This window comes from Haliotis cracherodii, unplaced genomic scaffold (assembly GCF_022045235.1).
Source record: "Haliotis cracherodii isolate W230 unplaced genomic scaffold, xgHalCrac1.p SCAF_3, whole genome shotgun sequence".
In the NCBI taxonomy this organism is placed as follows: Eukaryota; Metazoa; Mollusca; class Gastropoda; order Lepetellida; family Haliotidae; genus Haliotis; species Haliotis cracherodii.
The window spans coordinates 44,509,616-44,533,883 of record NW_027266286.1 but is presented as its reverse complement, the minus strand read 5'-3'; the positions used below and the strand labels follow the sequence as shown (position 1 = coordinate 44,533,883).

At 39.7% G+C, this 24,268-nt stretch overlaps 2 protein-coding genes across 2 annotated transcripts in view; one reads left to right on the top strand and one right to left on the bottom strand.

The window, feature by feature from the left end:
- Positions 1-6,180, top strand: part of LOC139473944 (SWI/SNF-related matrix-associated actin-dependent regulator of chromatin subfamily A containing DEAD/H box 1 homolog) — a 30,240-nt gene extending 24,060 nt beyond the window's left edge. The window contains exon 21 of the mRNA XM_071256780.1: positions 444-6,180. Within this exon, the coding sequence (XP_071112881.1) occupies positions 444-523 (80 nt within the window). The 3' untranslated portion in view covers positions 524-6,180. The remainder of the gene's footprint in view (positions 1-443) is intronic.
- Positions 6,181-8,204: 2,024 nt separating this feature from the next.
- Positions 8,205-17,864, bottom strand: LOC139475456 (cytochrome P450 3A14-like). Its single transcript, XM_071258664.1, has 9 exons — positions 17,782-17,864; positions 15,463-15,602; positions 14,396-14,526; positions 13,470-13,545; positions 12,164-12,321; positions 10,895-10,983; positions 10,464-10,601; positions 8,821-8,977; positions 8,205-8,279 (listed from the first exon to the last, which is right to left on the bottom strand). Exons 1-9 carry the CDS (start codon positions 17,862-17,864, stop codon positions 8,205-8,207), a joined length of 1,047 nt encoding a protein of 348 aa, XP_071114765.1.
- Positions 17,865-24,268: the final 6,404 nt, after the last annotated feature.

Genomic DNA, 24,268 nt, shown 5'->3' with positions numbered 1-24,268 from the left:
AATTTTGCCTTGAAATTGATCTTTGGTTTGCCAGTAACCTACCCATGCTCGTAGCGGGTTTCACAAAGACCTGTGTAGGGGGCACGTGTTGTCTAAGTCAGCGCAGTTTGTTGCGCAAAGTTGTGTCCGTCGGGCACGCCAGAAACCTATCATTGTGGTTTCAAATCCTGTGTGGCCCCGATAATGTTTCTAGGTTTGTGGGCATCATACATGTACTTTAGGGTTTCAGTGGTAAATGTCTGAGCTCAGCATCATTTTCGTTTTTTCTCCCACATTAAGCTGACATGCTGTGATATGACATGAATATCATTAATCCGTCATATAGCTGGAATATTGATAAGTGCGGCTTTAAACAACAAACGAAACTAAAAAATAATGATGATTCATCGTTTATTAATGATGGACGACATGCTACCATCTCTGTACTGTTGTTTCCTATTTAGGTGAGAATGAAGAGGATACAAGTGATGTGGTGTCCCTACTGAAACAGGCATTTGCTGAGTACAAGAAGAAGACCTCATGACACCGTCACATCGTAGATCATTGTTCATCACATCACCAGTCATCAGCATCTCGTGCATTTCACTATCGGAACGTGCTATGTCATGTATGAGCTTTCATCAGTGTGTGCAGCATTTCAGAGTTGCCATCCAGGCTTTATCCAGAACTTCCCTAAAGTCTCTATTTATTGATTCGGTTCAAGGGATTCCTATAGATTCGGTAAACCTCGGTTTTTCGAAACGTCACTGATCACTGCTACGGTCAACCTTTTTTACAAGCGGCAAATGAAGTTGTATATATGTATCTCTGAATGTAATGCAGTCACTATGATGGTAGTACTGTGTACTGAATCAGTTAATGACAATGAAAAAAAAACAAAAAGTGAAATGATGGTATTTGGATATGTTTCTTATCTCAACAAACAAACAAACAAACAAACAAACAAACAAACAAACAAACATATCTGACCTTGCATGCCTCGGGAAGGCACTATCAGGTAATCTCCATTCTTTACTCTCTCTAGTCGTAGAAGCGACTTACTTGATCTGTGGTGAAGATTGGTGATTTGATAGGTATTATGTCATTGTACCCAAATCGTTGCTCATGATATCACCCCCTGGATTGTCTTGTTCAGCTGCTCATAAATGGAATATTGCTAAGTATAGCGTTAAATATAAATGACCAACACACATATGCACACCTTTATTGAACAGTTGAGGTAAATATGTCTTTGTGATGTTTTATATTTCACATGATAGTTTAGTTTAAACTTAACATTATCAGTTATATTTTTCTGAAATTCTGAAAACCCGACAGATTGTTATTCATTGTGCCATGTGACATCTTTACACTCCAAAATGAATTCATTGTCATACAATTGACGTAAGTAAGTAAGTAAGTAATTAAGTAAGTCATAAATGATGACAGTGTTGTCAACTCCACAAGGGAATTCCTGAATAGAGCCATTATCAAATGTTGTTTTGTGTGAGGCTAAAGCAGTGTTTATTCTTTTCTCAAGTCGTCTTTGCTTCTCAAAGTCAGTCATTTGTATACTGTGTTCATATTTCGTCTGCAGAAATAAGACTGCAGAAATAAGATGTGATTTTGTTCAGTTTTGAAAACTGAGTCTTGTCTGTGTAATTGATTTTTGATGGGTTAGAAAATACACATCTCTTTGACATGTGAATGTTCCTAGTTGTCACCAAGATTGAAAACTACTTTAATGATGTATCAGCATGATAAGGGTAATACACAATGGGTAATTATTGAGAATACAGGCTAATTTTTACTCTTTAAGTTACTCTAACACTATTCTTGGAAAATAGACAGTTATGTTTTCGGGAAACTTTTTATGAAGTTCGTATATTTTGGCCAGGCCCTTTTTCCTGACAGCACTGCCCTAATATGTGCCATAGTTGAAAACAATTTATAATTTGCGATTTGAAGGAAATTATAATGACTATTTTTTACATCATTATCTCAGTATGTTTGTTCCTCGCAGGTGAGGGGCGGACATTTGCCTATAATTGACCCTGACGAGATTGCCTTGTTCAATTTGACATGCTAGCCAATCTTGGAACAATGACTTGGCCAGTGGTATTGAGCTGTAAATTGAAGGCTTACACCTTTCTTATGTGTTAGTATATTTATCACTGACTTTTGTTATTATGGGATAAGATTTGGTCTGGCATGAAGACAAAAACTACTTCACTCTTATCTCATTTTGTATTAAACTGAGGGTAATGTCTTCATCAGATCAAAAATGCATTATATCACTATAGGGAATATCTGTGATAATATAGGGTACATGGATCTGGTGCATGTAGTGTATGACTGAAGCATTTCATTGCAGTGCAGACTTTTAATGTTGTACTGTAATTATTTTTTAAAACATAACTATTAAACACTAAGGAACTATCTTTTGAATTTTGTACACCCTCTGAATATGTGATCAGCAACTGTTGATGGCTAGGTGGCCCAGTTGTCTAAGGGGCCAGTGCGCTTCACAGAGTTGCGTCCCTTGGGCACACCAGGAACCTATGATCATGGGTTCGAGTCCCAGTTTCTAGGTTTGTCAGCACTATTTCTGTGCTTATGGGTTTCACCACAGTAGTAAACGTCCAAAACCTGTGTCAATTTGGGCTTTCCTTCCACATTAAGCTGACATGCTGTGATATAACTGAAATACTGTTCAAAGCGGCGTTAAACACAACTCCCACACTTACACATTATTGATGTTTGATTTGTTGTATGAAAAGGATATATTCCTTAATAGGGCAAATTTTCTCAATTGTTGTAGCATTCATGTTTGAAATGTTTGGTCAAAAGAGCAGTCAATTAAACTAAGAATATGTAAAAAAGATCACACCTTGATTGTTTTTGTCATGATCCACACTTATTCCTGAGGGTCCACACTTATTCCTGAGGGTCCACACTTATTCCTGAGGGTCCACTGTTATGGCTGAAGGGTGCATGAGTTTGAAACAAGTTGTTTTCAGTTTGTCGGTCAAGTGACAAGGAACTGACAGCCTTGTGTTACAGCTGATGTGAAATGAGTACTGCTCGTTGTTTAGCGGTATATGTGAGACACTCACTAAACATGACCAAAATGTATATGTTTTTCAGCTCCTACCACTGAAGATTTCCTTCTTGTAATATTGACATTGAAAGTAACTGAAAAAGAGTTAAGCCATGAACATTTCACACTTGGTAGAAGATACTTGTAAAGTGCTTGAGTTTACAGATACTCAAAGAAAAGTTCTATATTTGGTTTGGTGGATTCAGTGCTTGAAAGTCCTTGAAATCCGCTAAAATTCAATAAATGCAATTTCTTGTGCATTGGGAGGACACAAAATCAGAGTACATCCATGCTAGCCAATTGCGGATTGCTCCGGAGGTTTTCCTGTGGTGAACTTTACTGTGATCATCGACATTAAAGGGTTTTTTTCTGCTTGGAGTCAGAGAATTGTGAGAAAATCAAAGTTCAATGTGAACAAATAAAACCTGCTGACCTTAAATGCTTGTGGTTAAACTTTCCCTAAAAGTATTTGTGCTTTATCACTAAGTTTACTGAATTACTCCTCCAGGATGGAGTCTTGGTGCAAATGTTTTGGTCCATTTCAGTAAAATGTTTTCCTGTTCTCTGTTAAGATTGTGTAAAACATGGTTTTGTACTTGTATGCATTCTCTTCATGAAGTGGAATTTCAGTCAACAGTCCATGTCACTTCCAAGTCAATGGTCAAGGTCATATCAAGGCTGGAGTCATTAAAATGTCAAAGTTTTACTGGAAAAGAAATTGTGTGTTTGTAACTGGGCTGCTTTGATTTTGCATGTGATTAATGACAACAGAAAATGACTCCAAAATATACAACAGGGCCAAACATTTTTATTTTTAATTTCATGGACCCGCGCCGCTACTGAAAAGCAGCCAGTCTAAGAAATAAATTAAACATAAAAATATTTATTTTTATTATGTGTCTCGCTACAAAACGTTATACTTGTATATAAATTCAGGGTCTAGATAACTATCAGTGATTCAAGAGGCCACCTGCAGTTTTGTTTTAACTCCATGGCAGAATCACTTTCATGTAAATATATAAATGATTGACATTTTATTTTTATATACTTTTTTTTAACCGACCTTGTGTGGAAAAGCAGGAATAAATCCATGAAACATAAGATTGAATAAGTGTGGCCTAAGGTATATGAATACACTTGTATGTAATGGTAAACTGAACATGATAATTCAGTTCTATGTTTCAAATTATCAAGCATCGAATGTTTAGGGTTGTCACTTCTATTTATCTCACGTTTTGTAATGACATGCATGCATGGAGAAAAGACAACAACAAAACAAAACTTTTATCACTATTGTATTGTTCATAGAAAATTTGGGGGCATGGATGCCCCAGTCGTCTAAGGCGCCGCGATTCGCTGTGCAGAGTTGCGTCCCTTGGGCACGCCAGATTGTGGGTTCGAATCTTGGTGCGCCCCGATTATGTCCTAGGTTTGTCAGCACCATACCCGTGCTCGTGGGTTTCACCGAAGTGGTAAACGTCTGAGACCTACATGACTTCGGGCTTTCCTCCCACATTCAGCTGACACGCCGTGATATAACTGGAATAATGTTTAAAAGTAGCGTAAAACCCAACTCACTCACTCACTCATAGAAATTACATGATGTTCAAAGTGATTGTGGCATTTTTTACAACTTGTGATCAAGCTGCTACTATAGGTTTGCCAGTATTGGTTCGCCAGGTCAAGGAGTAACAGGTATGTTCTCTCAATATTTGTTTTGTAGCCTTTCTGTTAAAATGTATGAATTACTCCCGAGTCATAATTTCTCACCAATGTTGCACTGCCAGTTTAAGATGTCTCAAGGTAGGAAATATGATTCACATCTGCGACTCCACCAGCAATATTGACTCCCGACATATCTAGTCTAGGTATTGAACCTGTTCACAGCACATGTGATAAGGCTGTTCAATTTTAACAGTATTATTAAGTACATTACTGTTTGGAATTATCGTGTCCTGGTATTTCATGTGATGCCTTTAGGTGCATAGCACACACTGACGTATCTTACTCCTGCTTTTAGACGGGCTCTTTACATTCATGTCTGATACTGGCTGGCTGGCTTGCTTTGTGTCTCCATGGACAATGACATAGTTACAATCTTCTAAGCACTCTGTGAACCATTTACATCCCCGATAAATATCTGATGAATATCCGCAAATAGATCATTTGTAACAGTAAAATGTAGACCAACAAATAGACATAGAAAGAATATTCAGATGTCGCAAAAAAACAATTTTTATCCCATTTGTTGAGAAAAAATCAGTTTCTTTTTCCAAGTTTGACATGGTGTCATATTAAGTGATGTATGCACACATACATGCAAACATCAACAGTAAATGACAATGCACTACAAAAGTTTAAAGAAAACCCATTGTTCCTGATAAATTCAGCCCTGGTTGTTGAAATATAGTCATTTAATTAGGGGTTTCTCTTTCTTTTTTTCATTTTCTGGGATAGAATTTTGTCCTAAGTAACTTCTGATTGTTTAAAGAGTCGGTTACATTGGGTGTTCAAGCTCTCTTGACGTGACTGATTCTTTATGGTGCCTGGATTGGTGCTCATGCTTTCAGTCACTGGTTTGCCTGGTCCAATTCTTTACCGGGCGCTGTGATATATCTGAAATATTGGTGACTGTGGCATCACCCAACATTCACTCGCTGTGATTGCATTTACTGATACAAGGGACCAGGTGTAGGTGCTCATACCCCAGTGACTCAGTTACCTCCATGTCATTAGAATCAGATCCTGGTGCTCACTACCGCGAAGCTTTGTGTTGCAGTAGTGAACACATGGATGTGCTTTTAATGAGATTGCAGTAGGCGTGATACTGGAAGTAACGGTGTTGGTGAAGCGGACCACGTCTCCAGGTTGCCAGGTCCTTCTGGGCATTAGGAGTTTTCTTCAACTTTTGTTTCTTGGTCAAATATAAAGCTGGTAAATAATTTTGAAGTTTTTTTGTAGTCGTAGTGAATTACTTGTTAACGTATGTAGTTTAACAATATTAAAAGTTTACCAGATGTTTTCGAAAGAGGGATAAAACTTGCCTGAGTCTTATTATTAAGTGCAAGGTACCAAAGATATTTGTTAATCACAGGTTGTAAATATTCCATGTCTACATGCAAATAAATGTGGAGTCTGTACGTTTCTTTTGTATTGATTGTGTTTTTGAGCTATTGTAAGATCCTATCAGTATCACACTGTTGTTTTGGATTATTGATTAACAATAGTGAATGGGGTGGAAAGGTGCGTTTACGGAATTATTGCTTCATATCTTATCGCGGAATTATAAACTTGGTCTTGATATACAGTTTCATCGAAGTATGTCAATATGATTACGTGTTATACATTCGTCCCTTGGGGCGGCCGGGTAGCCTAGTGGTTAAAGCGTTCGCGCGTCACGCCGAAGACCCGGGTTCGATTCCCGACATGGGCACAATGTGTGAAGCTCATTTCTTGTGTCCCCCGCCGTGATATTGTTGGAATATTGCTAAAAGCGGCGTAAAACCATACTCACTCACTCACTCACATTCGTCCCTTCAGGACTTCCTTGCAGGTCGTGATGTGACGACTGTATAAAAACAATGTAGTCTAACGCGTTAACCCGCTGGTTGAATGTCATACAATGTGGTAACATTGTGCGCAGAAAAAAGAACCTAACACTTTTAACCAGTGTATACTTTTTTAAAACCGAGACACCCAGCAGTATACAAAGCCAGCTGACGGCCAGGCACCATGAGGGTTAAACCCCATTTCACCTCACCTAAAACCACTGCTGCGAAGTAGCATCATGCTGATAAGACGCAGCAAATGTTCATTCATCTTACGTGTTTTCAGCACAATTCCCTTGGGATTCCGGGGTAAAATTGGTTCCCAGTAACCTTTGTTTGTCGTAAGAGGTGGCAAATTGATAGATTGGTACCTTGCTTGGTTGTGCACACGTAGTCCAACGATGTGGAACGTTGCTCGTAATATCAATTACTAGTCCAGAATCGATTTTTAGACCGCTGTTATATATCCTATTCAACATTGATAAGGACCTCACCATTGACCAAAGATGACTATCTTGGTCCCAAACAAATGCTGAGTAGTAGTAGCTTAAATATTGCTGACTGCAGCTTTTGAAAAAACATCAATGAGGACAATGTTTTATTTGAACACATTAAGCTACAAGAACAATCTATTTGGTTCCCAGCTGTATCCAAAAGAACTATGTATTTACTGAGCACGATCAAACAATCTTTTCATTTTCACTCTTAACACAAAAAATGAGGTTTGATTAAAGGTTAATTTCCACAAAACAAACCATTCATTTTTTATCAAGCTATTCATTATTTTTCTGAACAAACTATTCATTTAAACAAGTGGTGAACATTAATGTGAAGTAGGAAGGCTCTATACATGTGGATAATTGATATTTATACACGGCAATGTTTACACAAGACATAAGGTTAGAGTGTAATAGCTGTACATATACAGGGTTAACAAGGCAGGATTGTGTGAAACAAGACTGACTGATAAGGACTAGTTCATTGGAAGACAGTATCGTATGTATACTATGTTTGTTTTTTTGGATCATCATCTTGGCTTTGGATGACAAATGTGTTGTCGATATCACTCAGGCTTTGTACTGTAACCTTATTATGTGTAAACATTAACTTGTGTAAACAATCAATTATCCACATACATGTATATTGCCTTCCTACAAGTACTTCACATTTCTGTTCATCACTTGAGTGATAACGGTGTTAGTATCAACACCGAAATGTCGCAGTCATTGTAATAAAGAAGTTGTATAAACATAGAACTATCTACATTGGTCATCACATCAATTTCTAAATGCCACTTAAATAAGTTACCCTAAGTCAGTGTTTATAAAACCCCATGACAATCAAGTTTCATTTGGAACTTTATTGCTTGCTATTGTCCGGCTGACTAATCAATAACATTGTGACATGATTTATTCATGCGCAGATTCCAGGAAAACTGGCAAAATTTAGGTACCATTTGTGTGAGATGAGAGTACTTATTTCGATTCAGAATGACGTATGATACAGAGGTTATACCGCTTGTATGTTATGTAACATTACATATTCCCAAACACACTCACACGATAACCTTCATTGATCTACCGCTTTTCCACTTTAAGTCTTATTGGCGTCTTTGGTGTCAAGAAACTACTGTTGGTGAAGATGATTTTTTCCTGAAAAGGAAGCAGAACTCTTTTCAATGAGAGAGAATGTGTGATTTGCGTGTCGAAATATCCCAGAACCTCTGAATATAATGATACCGTTACAACAGGTCATGGAATTAGAATAAACACCTAGTGTCAGAAAGGACATTTACATCACTACATAACTTTGCAAACTGTAAAGAAATCATTTTAAAAAAAAAGCAAAAAAAGAAGCCATAATATCAAGTCTTACTGCACCTAATTCCTGATAATTCGAAATCCATTTAAAATAACAAGCAAAAAAAGAAACTATAACATCAAGTCTTACTGCACCTAATTCCTGATAATGCGAAATCCAAATAATGTAACTGAGGCACCGACAAGGATGACTTCAATATACTTTTATTGACTTTTTAATACTTATATGGATGCGGAAGAAAGACACGGGTCTCGGGAAAGATGTGAATACAACGCAGACTTTGTGGTTGATCTTTACTACAGATCAAATATGCAGTTATGAAATTACCAGATTTGTGAAGTACGGAGTGAAAGTGTAAAAAATTGCGAATACCTGAGTGTTCTTCGTCGTGCTGAACTTGACCGCCCTCAGGACTTTGATTATTGCCACTTTCAGTTCGAACACCGCCAGTCTCATCCCCACGCAAACCCTTGGACCAGCTCCAAACGGAATGTACGCCATCGGGTGTCTCTCCGTGTGTTCAGACCATCTGGAAAATACCCAAACAGTACAATGCCGTCGTGCAACTTGGTGTAGTCATCTCCTTGTTGTTGTTGTTCAGTCAATGGTAATACATGATGGTGCTGATCAAAGGTTCCCCAGGCTTTACGTCACTACTTCAAGTCTCTGTTAAGTGTACTATGCTAAGGTCGCTGTGCGGAACAGGACAGTACGTGCATTCTGTGGAAGCAGCGATATTCCAGAAAAACGTCATTATCAACATCTTCTCTCCAGGACGATGTATGCTAAATGCAATTTTGACCTTCCATGGAGGTGTCCTGCGATCCTCAGACGCAGACAGGTATCGATTTGATTTTAATGAGATTAAAATGCTTACGGCCATCTTTTACTGAATTTTAAGAAATAAGTAAACCGTTAGTAAGTCGGTTCGAAAGGTTGCAGAATTGTTTACGGAGACTAAACTTTGTGTCTGTTTGATCGCATGTGGGATAGAAAACACCAAATTACAAACAAAATGAATTCTAACAAATGTCGACAATCCTCTTATTGGGGGTACTCCAGGAGACCTTTTCTGACAAGCGAGTACATTGAAAGCATTACTACAACTGTGTTTCAGTATGATTGGAATGGTTACTATGTACTGTCAGTTACTGAAGTCTTAAAATTTGTGTTTGTTGTTTAACGCTGCACTCAGCAATATTCCAGATATATGACGGTGGTCTGTAAGTAATCGAGTCGGGACCAGACAATCCAGTGATGTGCATTATGAGCATCGGTCCACGCAATTGGGATACGATGACATGCATCAACCAAGTCAGCGAGCCTGGCCACCCGATCCCATAAGTCGCCTCTTACGACAAACATAGTCGCCTTTTACGGCGAGCATGGCTCGCTGGGGACCCTTTTACCCTGGATCTTCACGGGATTTAAAGATGATGCCATGTGTTTAAAGATGATGCCATGTTTGTAAAGATGATGCCATGTTTTTAAAGATGAAGCCATGTTTTTAAAGATGATGCCATGTTTGTAAAGATGAGGAACAATAGAAACATGGAAGAAAAAATAGACTTGGTCCTATTTGGATATTTCGGTCTATTTTACTCATATTAGTATACTCACGTACTTGTTTATATTATGAGTCAAACGAGTTCGAGTGAAAGAATAAAACTTTTATAACCATATAATATACAGTAAACTACGGTTATAACGAACTCAAAGGGACCACTAACTTTAGTGTGTTATAACCTTAGTTCGTTATAAGCATATATACAGTATAACAATAGCAAATAGTCGGGACCAAAAAATCAGTTCGTTATATCCGTCAGTTCGTTATAAGCGTGTTCGTTATAAACGTTCTTAACTGTTCTTTTCTTTATCTTTAAAAGATGCCATTCATCGTTGCCCGAGAAAAGTCTTTATCAAACCTTCGTTAGCGCACTTAAAGAATAAACAGACAAAGAAACGCACAGCCCGAAGAACAAACTGACGTGGAATGACGACAGTCGTTGAATTACCGGTTCGGGTTGAATGTCTCCGGGTCTGGGTAGATGGCAGGGTCCCTGTGGATGTGGAAGATGGGGATGTAGACGTTGCTTCCCCTTGGGAACGTCACGTCCTTTATGGTCCGTGTCCGCGCGGTTTGTCTGTTCACCCTGTGATAGAAAATGGACATGATAACGTGGCATATTGCTACTACCTCTGTACTGCATCCTTGGGAATTCCGGGTAAAAATAGCTCCCCTAAATCCCATTCTCGTGATAAGTACCGACTACTTGGGATGGATGGTGACCTGGTTGGTGATACTCCGATGATGTGGATCGTTGCTCATGCTATCAACCGCCGAATTGCGGCGCCGGCGCCGAAGACGACTGGCAATCCGTGTCCCCTTTAACGTGTACATTCATTCAACCTGATTTGACATTTTAATGTGTTCGAGGATATTTACCCGAATATGACAGGATACAGACGTAGGACTTCCTTCACGACCTGGTCCAGGTAAGTTAGCTCGCCCACGTTGTGGTATGTCGGCTCTTCCTGAAAAGGGAGAGCGAAAATTGTTTTCCGGCCCGAAAACAGTCTAGCTTGATCACGATGTATTTGAGTAAATTTTAATGTTGAAGTTTTTCCTTCCTTCAATAACCTTGAATCAAAAATACAATTTCGTATGTTTCATACTGAAGGATTATACGAATCATATCTTAAATGTTTTTTCAGACAGTGATATAAACGTTAATTGTTCGGAGAATTCCACCATTAGCGATTACAAACATCTTTGATCTATAGCATTCTTTGAAAAATATATTTGTTTAAAGAACGGCTCGTTGAAAAGGTTGGTTAGTTTGTTGTTTAACGCCGCATTCAGCAATATTCCAGCTATATGACGGCGTTCTGTAAATAATCGAGTCTGGACCAGACAATCCAGTGAGTAATATCATGAGCATGGATCCAGGCAATTGGGATCGAAGACATGCATCAACCAAGTCAGCGAGCCTGATCACCCGATCCTGTTAGTCGCCTCTTACGACAAGCATGCTTGCTGAAGACCTATTCTACCCGGATTTTCACGGGTCTCGTTGAAAAGGATACAGTTTGCGCCATATAATGATTGGATTGAAGTGTCAACCAATTTCCTTTCAAGATTTCAATAACTGACAGTATTGTTATAAGGTTAAAAATGCATCTAAAAAACATTTGAAAATGTTAACAAATAAAACCGTTATAGCTGCAATGAGGAGATGCATTAGATACAGTTTGTGACAGAACTTTTAGTTTGAAAGGAATCAATGGATAAAAGACATTTCACATTTCTCACACAATCTTGCACTTACTACAACACCAGAAGGGCATCACATTGATATTGATTATACTGTATACTCAAGTATATGAGTGAGTGACTTGTGTTTTACGCCACATTGAACAATATTTCATCGAGCATGACGTGTCAGCTTGATGTGGAGGAGAAAGGCCGATTTGACGCAGGTCTTAGATAATTACCACTTTGGTGAAACCCACGATCAAGAGTATGGTGCTCACAAGCCAAGGAATATAATCAGGGCGTTACCGGGATTCGAACCCGCAATCATAAATTAAGTTTCTGGAACGTCTAAAGGAAGCAACTCATATGAAAGTGTGACACCTTAGATGGACCGCTCGTGACCCCAACAGCACATGACGATGAGTTATGCAGATGCAGACGAGAGTAGTTTATCCTCACCTGGTCCAGATGTTGATGTATTTCGTCCACCACTTTCCGCTGTATATCGGGGTGGACCGCCAGAGAGTGGGCCAGGAAGTTGAGGGAGGAGGCTGTGGTCTCGTACCCCGCTATGATGAACATGAACATCTGGCCCAGTATCTCATCCCGGCTCATTTCTGGAGTAAACATGTATATGTTACAGCAAAAGTGTCAAATCAGGCAATGTGTCAAATGTGTTTCACCTTGGAAAACTGACTAAATATTTAAGCCAATTTACAAATTGACTTGCAAATGTCCATTTATTTTAGGATAATGAAAAGAATACAAAAATAAATGTAAAATGACTGAAATATTTAGTCTAAATTGTCTAAATGAGGGAGTGAGTTGGGTTTAACGCCGCTTTTAACAGTATTCCAGTTATATCGCGGCGTGTCAGCTTAATGTGGGAGGAAAGCCCGAAGTGATGCAGGTCTCAGACGTTTACCACTTCGGTGAAACCCACGAGCACGGGTATGGTGATGACAAACCTAGAACATAATCGGGGCGAACCGGGATTCGAACCCACAATCATAGGTTTCTGGCGTGCCCAAGGGATTGTCTAAATGATAGTTTCAATCATTTTACACATTGACTGTAACATATATACTATGGTAACGGCGGTCAAATTGTAACCCCTGAAGGCTCTGTTCCTTTTGTTGAAAATCACACCCTGTTTGTTTCTAGGGTCATATTAAGTTATGTGTACTGCTCAACCTTTGTGAGGGACAATCAGATATGTATCATGGAAGGATAAACGTATCCCTATCAAAACTGGAGTGGTACATATTAATATCAAAGTTGAGGGTTAACGTACGTTATCCTAAATATATGTTTCAATTTCAAACACCGTACTGATAACAACGTCTAACTCCGGAACTACCGCTAACGAAGTTACTCGCCCGTGTCTCTGTCGTATGCGACAGTAACCGGACTTCGGAACATTTACATTTCTGTGTAGATAGTGAAAATACAGTGTACTGGCAACTCGTGAAAATGTCTTCTTTTCCATGTCACTCAATGAAAGATACATCATATTTCACTAGGTACATGAACTATCCTCTAAATATTTGAGAAAAAATAACGCTTTATATATTTCGTGAATACAAATCGTTCTGATAATAAGATTCAAATGATCGTGTTATATTTTTTATGTTAACAAACTTTTCGTAATGCTATCAGCCACTTCTTGTCTCGGCCAGACTCCGCCATAAGTATGTCTCTATGACGTTGCACGATACATCATGATCGCATGCTGTTACTCTGTTGAATATATTAAAAAGCTTACTTTTGATCGTTTTCTGGTTTGCGTCGGATATATCTATGCTTTCAGCGTCAATCAGCAGTTGAAGGAAGTCTTTGTTCTGGAAACATATCAAGGACACTGCAAATCTGAGTTTGATAAGGACGTGAAAAGTAATAGCAAGAGTGAGTGTGTTGTGATTAACGCCGCTTTTAACAGTATTCCAGTTATGCCATGGCGTGTCAGCTTAATGTGGGAGGAAAGCCCTAAGTGATGCAGGTCTCAAACGTTTACCACTTTGGTGAAACCACGAGCACGGGTATGGTGATGACAAACCTAGAAACATAATCGGGGCGAACCGGGATTCGAATCTCATAGGTTTCTGGCATACCCAAGGGACGCATTTCTGCACAGCGAATTGCGGCGCCTTAGACGACTTAGCCCCTTGTGTCCCCGTAAGCGTAAGAAGGCTGCATTATGCTCAAGTCCATGAATGTTCTCGATGAAACCATACGTTGACAACCATTTACAAACACACCATTATTGATATCCGACTATGTGTAAGTGTCTATTGGGAAGGTGTTACATTTAGTAATAAGAACATGTCCATGTGTTCGATACACTCATTTTCCAAAAGTTTCTACTATTTCCTTCAAGATTAAAAGTGCATTTTTTTAAAATGGGTTGAGGGCGGACCTTATTACCTTTCTAAAATAATAATTTGATTTGAAATATAATGCATTCATCAATTTCAAATTATCGGTGAACAATTTTTGTTGTGTCCTCTAGATAGACCAGGATCCGCTGATTGGAGGTGCGAATCCCGGGTCCTCCTTAAGTAAGATTATTTTCGGGGCAGAGACGTCCTAGAGTCGTGACCACTGGTGCTTGCACCAGTATGGTTTAGGCGCTACCAAAATCGCGTTACACTCACTAACAAATGGCCTAACTAAATAACTGTTAAGACATACGTCTTTCTTAGGTTCGCGTTTCCTCAAGTTGAAGATGTCATCCAGCGCGCGCAAAATGTACTGATATGGTTCTTTGGGAAGAATGCTGAACCCAAGTGCCTTTAACACAGGTACAGTAGATGGGAACATACCTGGAAATAAAGCATAGCTTCGTCAATATGCGACGCCTGTTGCCAAGACCAACCCAACACGTAGTACATTGCTGTTTGCATATTTTAGTTTTCTAAACATTATGCCGCAACCATTGCGAGAATTAAGATATATTATTTTGAATTGTTATTCTTTTACTCGAAGTCCCTTGTCTTACAACCCGATATTCAGAAATCACGAGTCAGACCTGGCACTAAATTTGTGACATAATTTTATGAACTTATGCAAAGAGTCTACCTGGTACATTGCCACAAGACTTCAGACATGATGTATTTCTTAAAAGCATCCTATTCAACAAACATTACGGGAAATACTACCAGACCTATTTATCTTCTTCCCCATGAAGAATAACAGAAGCTTTCACAATGGAAATACAGCCGGACACCGTTATCTCAAATGTTGAGATATATATCTCGAACCTATTGTCCGTTCCCAACCGACAATATAAATACATAATATAAGTCTGACCTCATATTTCGAGATAACGAGATAAAAATACATACCGTCATCTCGAACCACTGACTCTGTCCCAAACTCATTTCATCATATAATTTTGTACCTATTTATTGTGCTACGTAATCAGTTTTGAGAAGCGCAAAGAACATTCCACTAAGCAGTGAACAATTCTCTTAAATATATCTAGTACCTTTCCTTACACAATCAGCTAACATGGCTATAAAACAGTACAATTTGGCCAAATTGTTACTTGATCTGTCTGTCTTGATCTATCAATGCTAGGTTCGAGTTACCGGGGTCCGACTGCATAGTTCAATTTTATCTTCTTGTCTCAATTAAAATCATGTATTTTCATATTTCATTTTTTACAGTGATTATTTTGTTGGAAAACAATATAGATTGAATTAAAACATTAGAGTGATCCCCACTATCAGATGGAAATACGATGGATGATGACTCACTGCTGCTAAAGTGGGAGAAGGCTCCTTTCTTCCCAGGGCGAATCAGCTGCCGTAACTTAGTGTATATGACGTCATTGGTGTCGGTGTAGAGGCCAAACGCTGCTTTGACAATCACCTCCAGGGAAAACTGACCAAAATGCCTGTTGATTAAATATTTAGTGATGTTCACCATAATTGCAAATGAAATACAAACGTATAACATGCTTCATGTTAAATAGATCGAAGTGGATTAGAATTGGACCACAGCAATCTGTGCTTGGCGCCTACATGGATCAGATGATCAGTCTTTGTTTCTTGGTTGATTACAGGTTAACGAATCCCCAGGTGTGGGACTTTACTCATTATGCAAATCACTGGTTTGTCTGCTCCAGGCTCGATTATTTACAGGCTGCTGTCATATTGCTGACATGTCCAATAACAAAACAGACAAACAAAGCTTGAGAAATAGCAAAATTGTAGGTACTCGAGTTGAGAACAATAACAAAAGGACACTGTACGGGCCCTACCTTAACATGAGTGAGTGAGTGAGTATGGTTTTACGCCGCTTTTAGCAATATTCCAGCAATATCACGGCGGGGGACATCAGAAATGGGCTTCACACATTGTACCCATGTCGGGAATCGAACACAGGTCTTCGGCGTGACGAGCGAACACTTTAACCACTAGGCTACCCGACCGCCCCACCTTAACGTGAAGGTTGTGGGCTAGCCAAGTAGTTAAAGCTTCCGGTTGGGTTCGTTTTCCCCCATTCACGGCGTCCCCGCCCTAACACTGCTAGTAAATGTCTTTTGAGGTATTTGTGTCAAAGGATTAACAATGTGTATTCTACATAGAGTGATTGACAAGGTGTACTGGAAGTAAAGCGATGGAGAAGATGTACTGTAAGTACAGATTGACAAGAGGTTCTCTTTGCAAAGTGATTGACAATGTGTTCTGTAAGGACAACGATTGAGGATGTGTACTCTGTGCAACATTATTGACAGTGTGTACTGTACGTTAAGCGATTGACAAGTTCTGCTGTAAGTAAAGTGATTGTCAAGATGTTCTCTTTGAAAGTGATTGACAATGTGTTCTGTAAGGACAACGATTGAGGATGTGTACTCTATGCAACATTATTGACTGGGTGTACTGTAAGTAAAACGATTGGCAAGGTCTACTGGGACATTATGAAGTTGACACGCGACGACACAACGCATTTTCTAGGGTTGCAACTTCAAATAACAGCCAAACCATAACGCGCTGTTGACATCTTCACTGATATATGGTTGGTCATGACATAAGAAAGTTACGTACTCTCGCAAGACTGTTGTAAGTAAGGTGATTGTCAAGATGTTCTCTTTGCAAAGTGATTGACAATGTGTTCTGTAAGGACAACGATTGAGGATGTGTACTCTATGCAACATTATTGACTGGGTGTACTGTAAGTAAAGCGATTGACAAGTTCTGCTGTAAGTAAAGTGATTGTCAAGATGTTCTCTTTGAAAGTGATTGACAATGTGTTCTGTAAGGACAACGATTGAGGATGTGTACTCTATGCAACATTATTGACTGGGTGTACTGTAAGTAAAACGATTGGCAAGGTCTACTGGGACATTATGAAGTTGACACGCGACGACACAACGCATTTTCTAGGGTTGCAACTTCAAATAACAGCCAAACCATAACGCGCTGTTGACATCTTCACTGATATATGGTTGGTCATGACATAAGAAAGTTACGTACTCTCGCAAGACTGTTGTAAGTAAGGTGATTGTCAAGATGTTCTCTTTGCAAAGTGATTGACAATGTGTTCTGTAAGGACAACGATTGAGGATGTGTACTCTATGCAACATTATTGAATGGGTGTACTGGAAGTAAAGTGATTGAGGATGTGTACCCTATATAACATTATTGAATGGGTGTACAGTAAGTACAGCGTTTGTCTAGTTCTGCAGTAAGTACAGCGATTGGCAAGATGTCCTTAACGTTAAGTGACAGACAAGGTGTAATGTAAGTGAAGCGATCGAGAATGTCTTGTGTAAGTAAAGTGATAAAGAAGCTGTACTTTAAGTAAGGTAATTGTTAAGTTAAGTCTTTGCAAAGTGATTGACAATGTGCTCTGTAAGTACAACGATTGAGGATATGTACTCTATGCAACATTATTGACTGGGTGTACTGTAAGTAAAACGATTGGCAAGGTCTACTGGGACATTATGAAGTTGACACACGACGTCACGACGGAGTTTCTAGGGCTGCAATGTCCAATAACAGCTAAGCCATAACGCGCTGTTGACGTCTTTACTGACATATGGTTGTTAATGACATAAAAAAGTTACGTACTCTCGCAAGACAATCTCGTCTCCAGCACTGTCTGCCAGCGTCTTGGCCAAGGTTTCCGCGCAGTCATTCAATACGTTGCCCATCTAAAGGAATAGAACGGTGAAAATATATGTTGCTGCTTCATTAAACGTATAATACGGTTAGGATTTGGGATAGTGACAAAAATGACGTCTGATGCAAATCCATATTTTGACTTGGACCAATGTTTCCGTGTTTCTTCAACATGTCTTTGTGACGCGTGCCACCGACAGGGCAGGATACGCTATTTGATAGTGATTCATAAGCACATATATATATTATCGGAATCATACAATGGACTCTTCCAGCAGGAATGTCTTGTGATAATTGAAAAGATTTTGTCGATTTTGTTCATATAATTCTTATGAGTTTATGTGTCTCATTATGGTTTATAGTTGTGGGGTAGATGTGATGTAGGACCTTGTTAAGCTTCACTCCACTGAAGGTGGGCGCCATGATGGCGCGTTGTCTCCTCCATGCATCCCCCCTGGAGAAGAGTACGCCGTGACGGATCGTGCCCGGAGTCAAATCTGAAAACTTCAGGATAGAGACCATCAATACAAATACTCGAACATTTACTAAATATCTACGTTCAGACTATTAACTGGCGGTGGGATAGCCTGGTGGTTAAAGCGATCGCTCGTCACCAGAATCCCCGGTTCGATTCCCTACTGGTTACAATTTCTGGTGTCCCCCGTCGTGATATTGCTGGGGTATTGCTAAAAGCAGCGTAAAACCATACTCACTCACTCAAGGTTACCTGTGTCATATATAGCAGCACGGACATAACTGTTGTTTTGTGGTCGTACTCCGAATGTTTACATCCTCGATATATCAGATCATGACATATTGTATCCAACCGTGTACTATATTTATGGAAAACAATATGGGATCGCCTATATTGCATGGAGAGTTAATGGTCATGCTTTGTTTGGTTAACCGCGATGTAACATGAAGTTTTTGGTGCGTGAACATCAGTAATATCAGACGGCGGTTAGAGCTGCAACCAATCGGCCCCGAACGTGAGGCGCTGCATGATGGCTCATATGACATTGACCTGACACATATGTTTTGTTTGTTTGTTTGTGTGTTTGTTTAACGCCACACTCAGCAATATTCCAGCTATATGAAGGCGGTCTGTAAATAATCGAGTCTGGATAAGAAAATCATTGATTGCGCATCGATCCACTGTAGCCAGCGAGCCTGACCATTCGAGTTATTAAATCAAAGGTGACTGGAGTCCTATACTCATACTCGAAACGTTCGACTGGTCTACTCAGTATATGTTGTCAGTATGCATGTACATCAGGAGCACTGATCCACGCAATTGGGATACGATAACATGCATCAACCAAGTCAGCGAGCCCGACCATCCGACCCCGTAGTCGTCTCTTACGACAGACCTTTTACGGTAAGCATGGGTTGCTGAAGACCTATTCTAACCCGGATCACACGCGTATAACATATATGTAACGGGTGGAAGTCATGACACTAAGCAGGCCATATTCTCAATCCTAAATAAGTACTCCGTCGTGAGAGCGTTATAACGTTGGAATAAAAAATAATGACCAATTCTACATACAAAGGGTACCACGACTGGCCTCGAAATGGCAAGGAACATGTGAGATCTGTCTTATAGCTCTGCCCTATATCCTGAGATGAGGTGATTCGGCCGTGCCATGCCATGTAAACGTTTGATCTACAAACACGACCCGGCCATAAAACAGATTCCATTAAAATAGAATAATTTTGTTTATTGTATTATCATATCATCTTATACAAATGAATGTACACAAACGAACCATTAGTAAAAGTTGCCTGGTGGCACGAATGTAGAGCAAGCATAGACTATATGTATCACAGGCATGCTTTGTTATAACTTTTTTTTAATATCAGGAGGATAAGGTTTGGGAAAATTGGATCTATGATAATCCGGATCTGTAAATCTGTCTTACAAGAAAATCTGTACTTCCTTTGGTTGGCTGAGCAAACACGTCACCGTTTTATTTACAGCAATAGGTACCTGGTAGGATGAGATGACAATGTGGTTGTTAACCACCCGGCGCCTAACACAGTTGGGTTGTGTACTCCCCAGGGAGCTGAGAATGATTGTTGAGTGCACACTGATCCAGTGACCGGGGACAAAATTGCGCTTTGAGCATACCCATGTGTGGTGTGGAAAATTGCCCAATATAAATGGCCTATTATTATTATTATTATTATTAATGGAAGAAGCTATGTATTATTCAGAGAAGTCTTAGATAAACTGTTACCCTTCTGTCCGGAAAATCCTGGAAGTGTTTGATGGATACTTCCTTCAGTATGTCGAGATCTTTGACGAATATGGTCGGAGTGTGTCCAATGTAAAATCTGGAAATATATGGCGTCATAAATAGGTGTGTTCGTAGTGCATGCACACATCACATCACACATACCAAACTTGCATTTACATTACCATTTTACACCTTGCCCCTTTTTTAACAAGCCGCATTTGGAAATTATGAATACGTATTATTGTTCTCATCTATTCTTTACTTTATTTGCGTCCATTGATCATATCGATTGTATATTTCGTCATTCTCTGCAGTCACTTGTCGGCTTTTTACTAACCAGCTGAATGCATATCTTATCATGTATGCACGAAAGTCATCCTCGATTGTCCAGTGTGTTAAGCCTTCATTCTGCATCTTCCCGAGTCAAAGGAGTTAACTGACTATAAAAGTCCAGTTTCCACCCTTGCCGAACTAGACTGGTATTATGGAATAACGTTTTGTCTGGACTAACGAGTTTATGCATAGTCCAATCAAAATCGCGCACCGAAATCAAAATCCGGTTCGTAAACTGTCGTGCAGATTTCGATCGATTGCAGGATTTGCAAAGCATGTGCATCGCCAATTCGCTGTCAGCAGATATTTTCCAAATCCTTTCATGTTTTTAATCAAGGTTCTCGCGTGATTTGATGCATTTCGTGATGTAAGAATCGTTTTATCACAAAATAGATCTTGATTATCGATGAGATCGTCCTGACTGGGCGCCACCATTTTGTTTGAAACAAACGCAAGTGATACGAAAGGTGGAATCTGATTGGTCCATAGGAGAGGCTTAGAAGGGACATAATTGGTAAAAGCCACTGGTGGCGCTACGATCGAGCCCAATAATTCCAGCCTGGTTTGGCAAGGGTGGAAACTGGACTTTTAAAGTCAGTTAACTCCCTTGCCTCGGGAAGATGTCATTCTGTTGTGATAAATATCCTTGGTTCATTCGCTTCAGGACGCGTTTGAGACGCATTTACCCTCGGAATGTAAAGCAATAGGAACGCATACTGCATTTTCTTGAAAGCTGCCAACGAAGGACAGTTAAAAGCTAACAAAAGTTTCCAGATAAAACGTAAAACAAACACAGTCAGTTGTTAAACACGTGCATCATAACTATAAAACGCCAATGCCAGTGAATATTCGATCATATGCCGTAACAAATTCCTATGGGCGCGAAAGGCAAAAGAGAGATGAAAAGCATATATCCGGATGAGTGAAAATCAGTGATGACACCAGGTAATCGCGAAAAAGGTAACCAAGCCCTTTCTACCGGTAGCAACGCCACTCACGAAATTTGCATTGAAAAAGTAATGTTTTTTGTATATCATAACTATTGCAATCCTGTATCATGGCAATATGAAAAAAAATGACTGTTCACTGGTGCTTGTGTCCAAATGTAGCTTTGGTGTTAACCGTCAAAATGTGATTTTTTTGGTGGTAGTATTTTTTTAATATTTTGATCGGACAGTTCTTAGTTGATAGGTAAGTGAGCGAACGAGTATGGTTTTATGCCGCTTTTAGCAATATTAATGTAATATTACGACCTTGGACACCAGAAATGGGTTTCACACATTGTAACCATATGGGGAATCGAACCTAGGTCTTCGGCGTGGTAAGTAAGTGCCCAGGCAACATACTAATTGCAGCCTCTTCATTCAAAGGGTATCAAAGTGAAAGCAATTGGAGATAACGTTGGGCAAAAACGTACCCGTACACGTCGCCGAATGTATGCATCCATTCCGCTAACACCTCACGAAATCCCTGGAAAACCAACATTTTGTTATGACTAATTGGTTGTTAAACCACTTGAGAGAATTCTAAATCAGTTGTGCATATATGAAACCTATTGTGAGGTTAACCCTTTACACCAATGTTAGATCCTAACCTAAGAGTTTTAAATATGTGTGCTCCACATATCAATCCATTAGTAAAGTGTCAGAACCTTAGAATGTTAAACATGTTGCGAGAATTGTAAAATGCGTGAGACAAATCCAAACCTATTAAAAGCCTATTGCAAGCATGTACTTAAAGAAGCGTAAAGTTTTCGTATGTATTCAGTTGTGTTATTCTGATCAATAAAATACTGCGTTAAAAGAGTAACTGTGCTTCATACAGTGTTCAATAAAATGCATTTACTCTGAAATTATATAATGCAACTTCTAATATTCATGAAGACATCTTCCCAACCTTAAGATCGTGATTTACAATTTGCACGTGCATTTTAATACACATGATACTCACACACGTGTTGTTTTAATGTGAATAGCACACAATTATTGTTTCAGGTGCTCATAAAACACATTTGTTAAATAACGCTTACAAAATCCCACGGCTTGCTGAAAATCTACATCAGGGCAACTCATGACTTTCCACGTCGTCCACGTGCGACTCCACGTCAACAAGAAAACCATATTCGGTTGGTGTGTCTACGGAATCGACGCTTGCGTTACTTAACGTCGTCGGTTTGGGGGTGGAGGTGTAATGGTATTGGGTGACATCGAAACTCATTGGAGAACACAAGTCATCATTGTTAATGAGAATTTAAATGGTGTATGCTACCGGAACGACATCGTTCGATATGGTGTTCTACCCTTTGTACAGATGTAGGCACGTAACGTCACGTTGCAGCGGATCAATACCCTCCCACATGCTGCATGTGTTGTAATTGACGTTTTGACGCATCATAACATGGCCGTCTGTTTCTCCAGGCCTCTCATGGTGAGAGGGAACGACGCATACGACAGGACCAGAATCAGCCGTTAAAGCCAGCTCATCTGGACCAATCTTTGATTAACATTTGGAACAACACCCCCCAGGCTGTTTTTAATCATCTGTTCATTACTCCACCACTGCCTGCCTAGCCTGTATTACCGCAAATGGTGGTCACATCTGATATTGACATTGTTAATTGAGTTCCTACGCCGCCCCTCTTCTAAGGCGTATCTCTCTGATGCCAGGCATGGGCTTTGACGATGAATTTGTTAGGAAAAAACTTTGATTAGACCAATATCCAGATAATATGTTATTTTCAATAAAGTAACATTTAAACCACTTTATATGAAGCACAGTTATTTTTTCCACACGTATAGTTTCATACTAGCTCCACTTGTTTTGAAAATAATATTTGTAAATACATGTGGATATTACCTTTTTCAAGATTTCTCTGATGTTTCCAAGGTACGGCTCTGGTTGGGGTCCCGGTATCCCGTACTCGCGGAACAGGGTGTTCCTCCATTGTCCGTAACTAAGGTGGGAACAGAAGTTCTTGTAATGTACCCTCCCCCCAGGTGAGGTGAGGTGAGGTGAGGTGAGGTGAGGTGAGGTGAGGTGAGGTGAGGTGAGTCGGATTAACGTCGAGTGAGTGAGTGAGTGAGTGAGACCATGCCCCCGGATGCCCCACTCACACTATACTCCGAGCCGACATTTGATTTGTTGGTTTAGGGCTTTTGAAAGTGAAACAGACACTACTGAATATATTTGGGATATATTCTTACAACTTGCCTTAAGTATGTGGTTGATGCTATGCTAGAATCGTTCTATCTACCGTAATAAACTCTCACAGAAGGCGTGTACTCATGGTGGCTGGGACCATAATCTCCCGATACAAGTTCGAATCACGGTTATGATAAACTTTTAAACCATTTAGGGAAATTCCGTCCTAGGTAAAACTTTCCGGATTAAGGAATGTCAAGATTAACGAAATATTGCTTCGTTGTAATTTTTCTTCAGTTCCATGATCTATCCACATATACCCCAATGAAAGGTGCCCGGAGTAACACTGAATATGTTTCTAGGTTTGTCAACACCATACCCGTATTCGTGGGATTCACCAAAGTGGTAAACGTCTGAGACATGCATCACTTCATGTCTCGCCCCCCGACCCCCCCCCCCCCCCCCCCCACCCTCACCCCCGTCATTAAACTTACACGCCGTGATATATCTGGAATACTGTTCAAAGCGGCGTTAAACCAAACTCACTAACCAATTATATACGACAACATTTTCGTAAATGCTAATTGGAAACAAAGCTGTAAGAAATCTGTTTATCACAAGGTGTTGTTTGTTTGTTTGTTGTCTAACGTTGAGCACAGCACTAATCAACCTATATGACGGGGGTCTGTAAATAATCGAATGATTACCAGACATTCCTGTGA

What these genes read in the sequence shown, in the direction of transcription:
- LOC139475456 (XM_071258664.1), bottom strand. Translation starts at nt 17,864, where the DNA reads ATGGGCAACGTATTGAATGACTGCGCGGAAACCTTGGCCAAGACGCTG. An exon ending in CTTCTCCCACTTTAGCAGCA is followed by an intron (nt 14,527 to 15,462) that starts GTGAGTCATCAT and finishes CTTTATTTCCAG; the next exon opens with GTATGTTCCCATCTACTGTA. An exon ending in CTGTATCCTGTCATATTCGG is followed by an intron (nt 10,602 to 10,894) that starts GTAAATATCCTC and finishes TTTCTATCACAG; the next exon opens with GGTGAACAGACAAACCGCGC.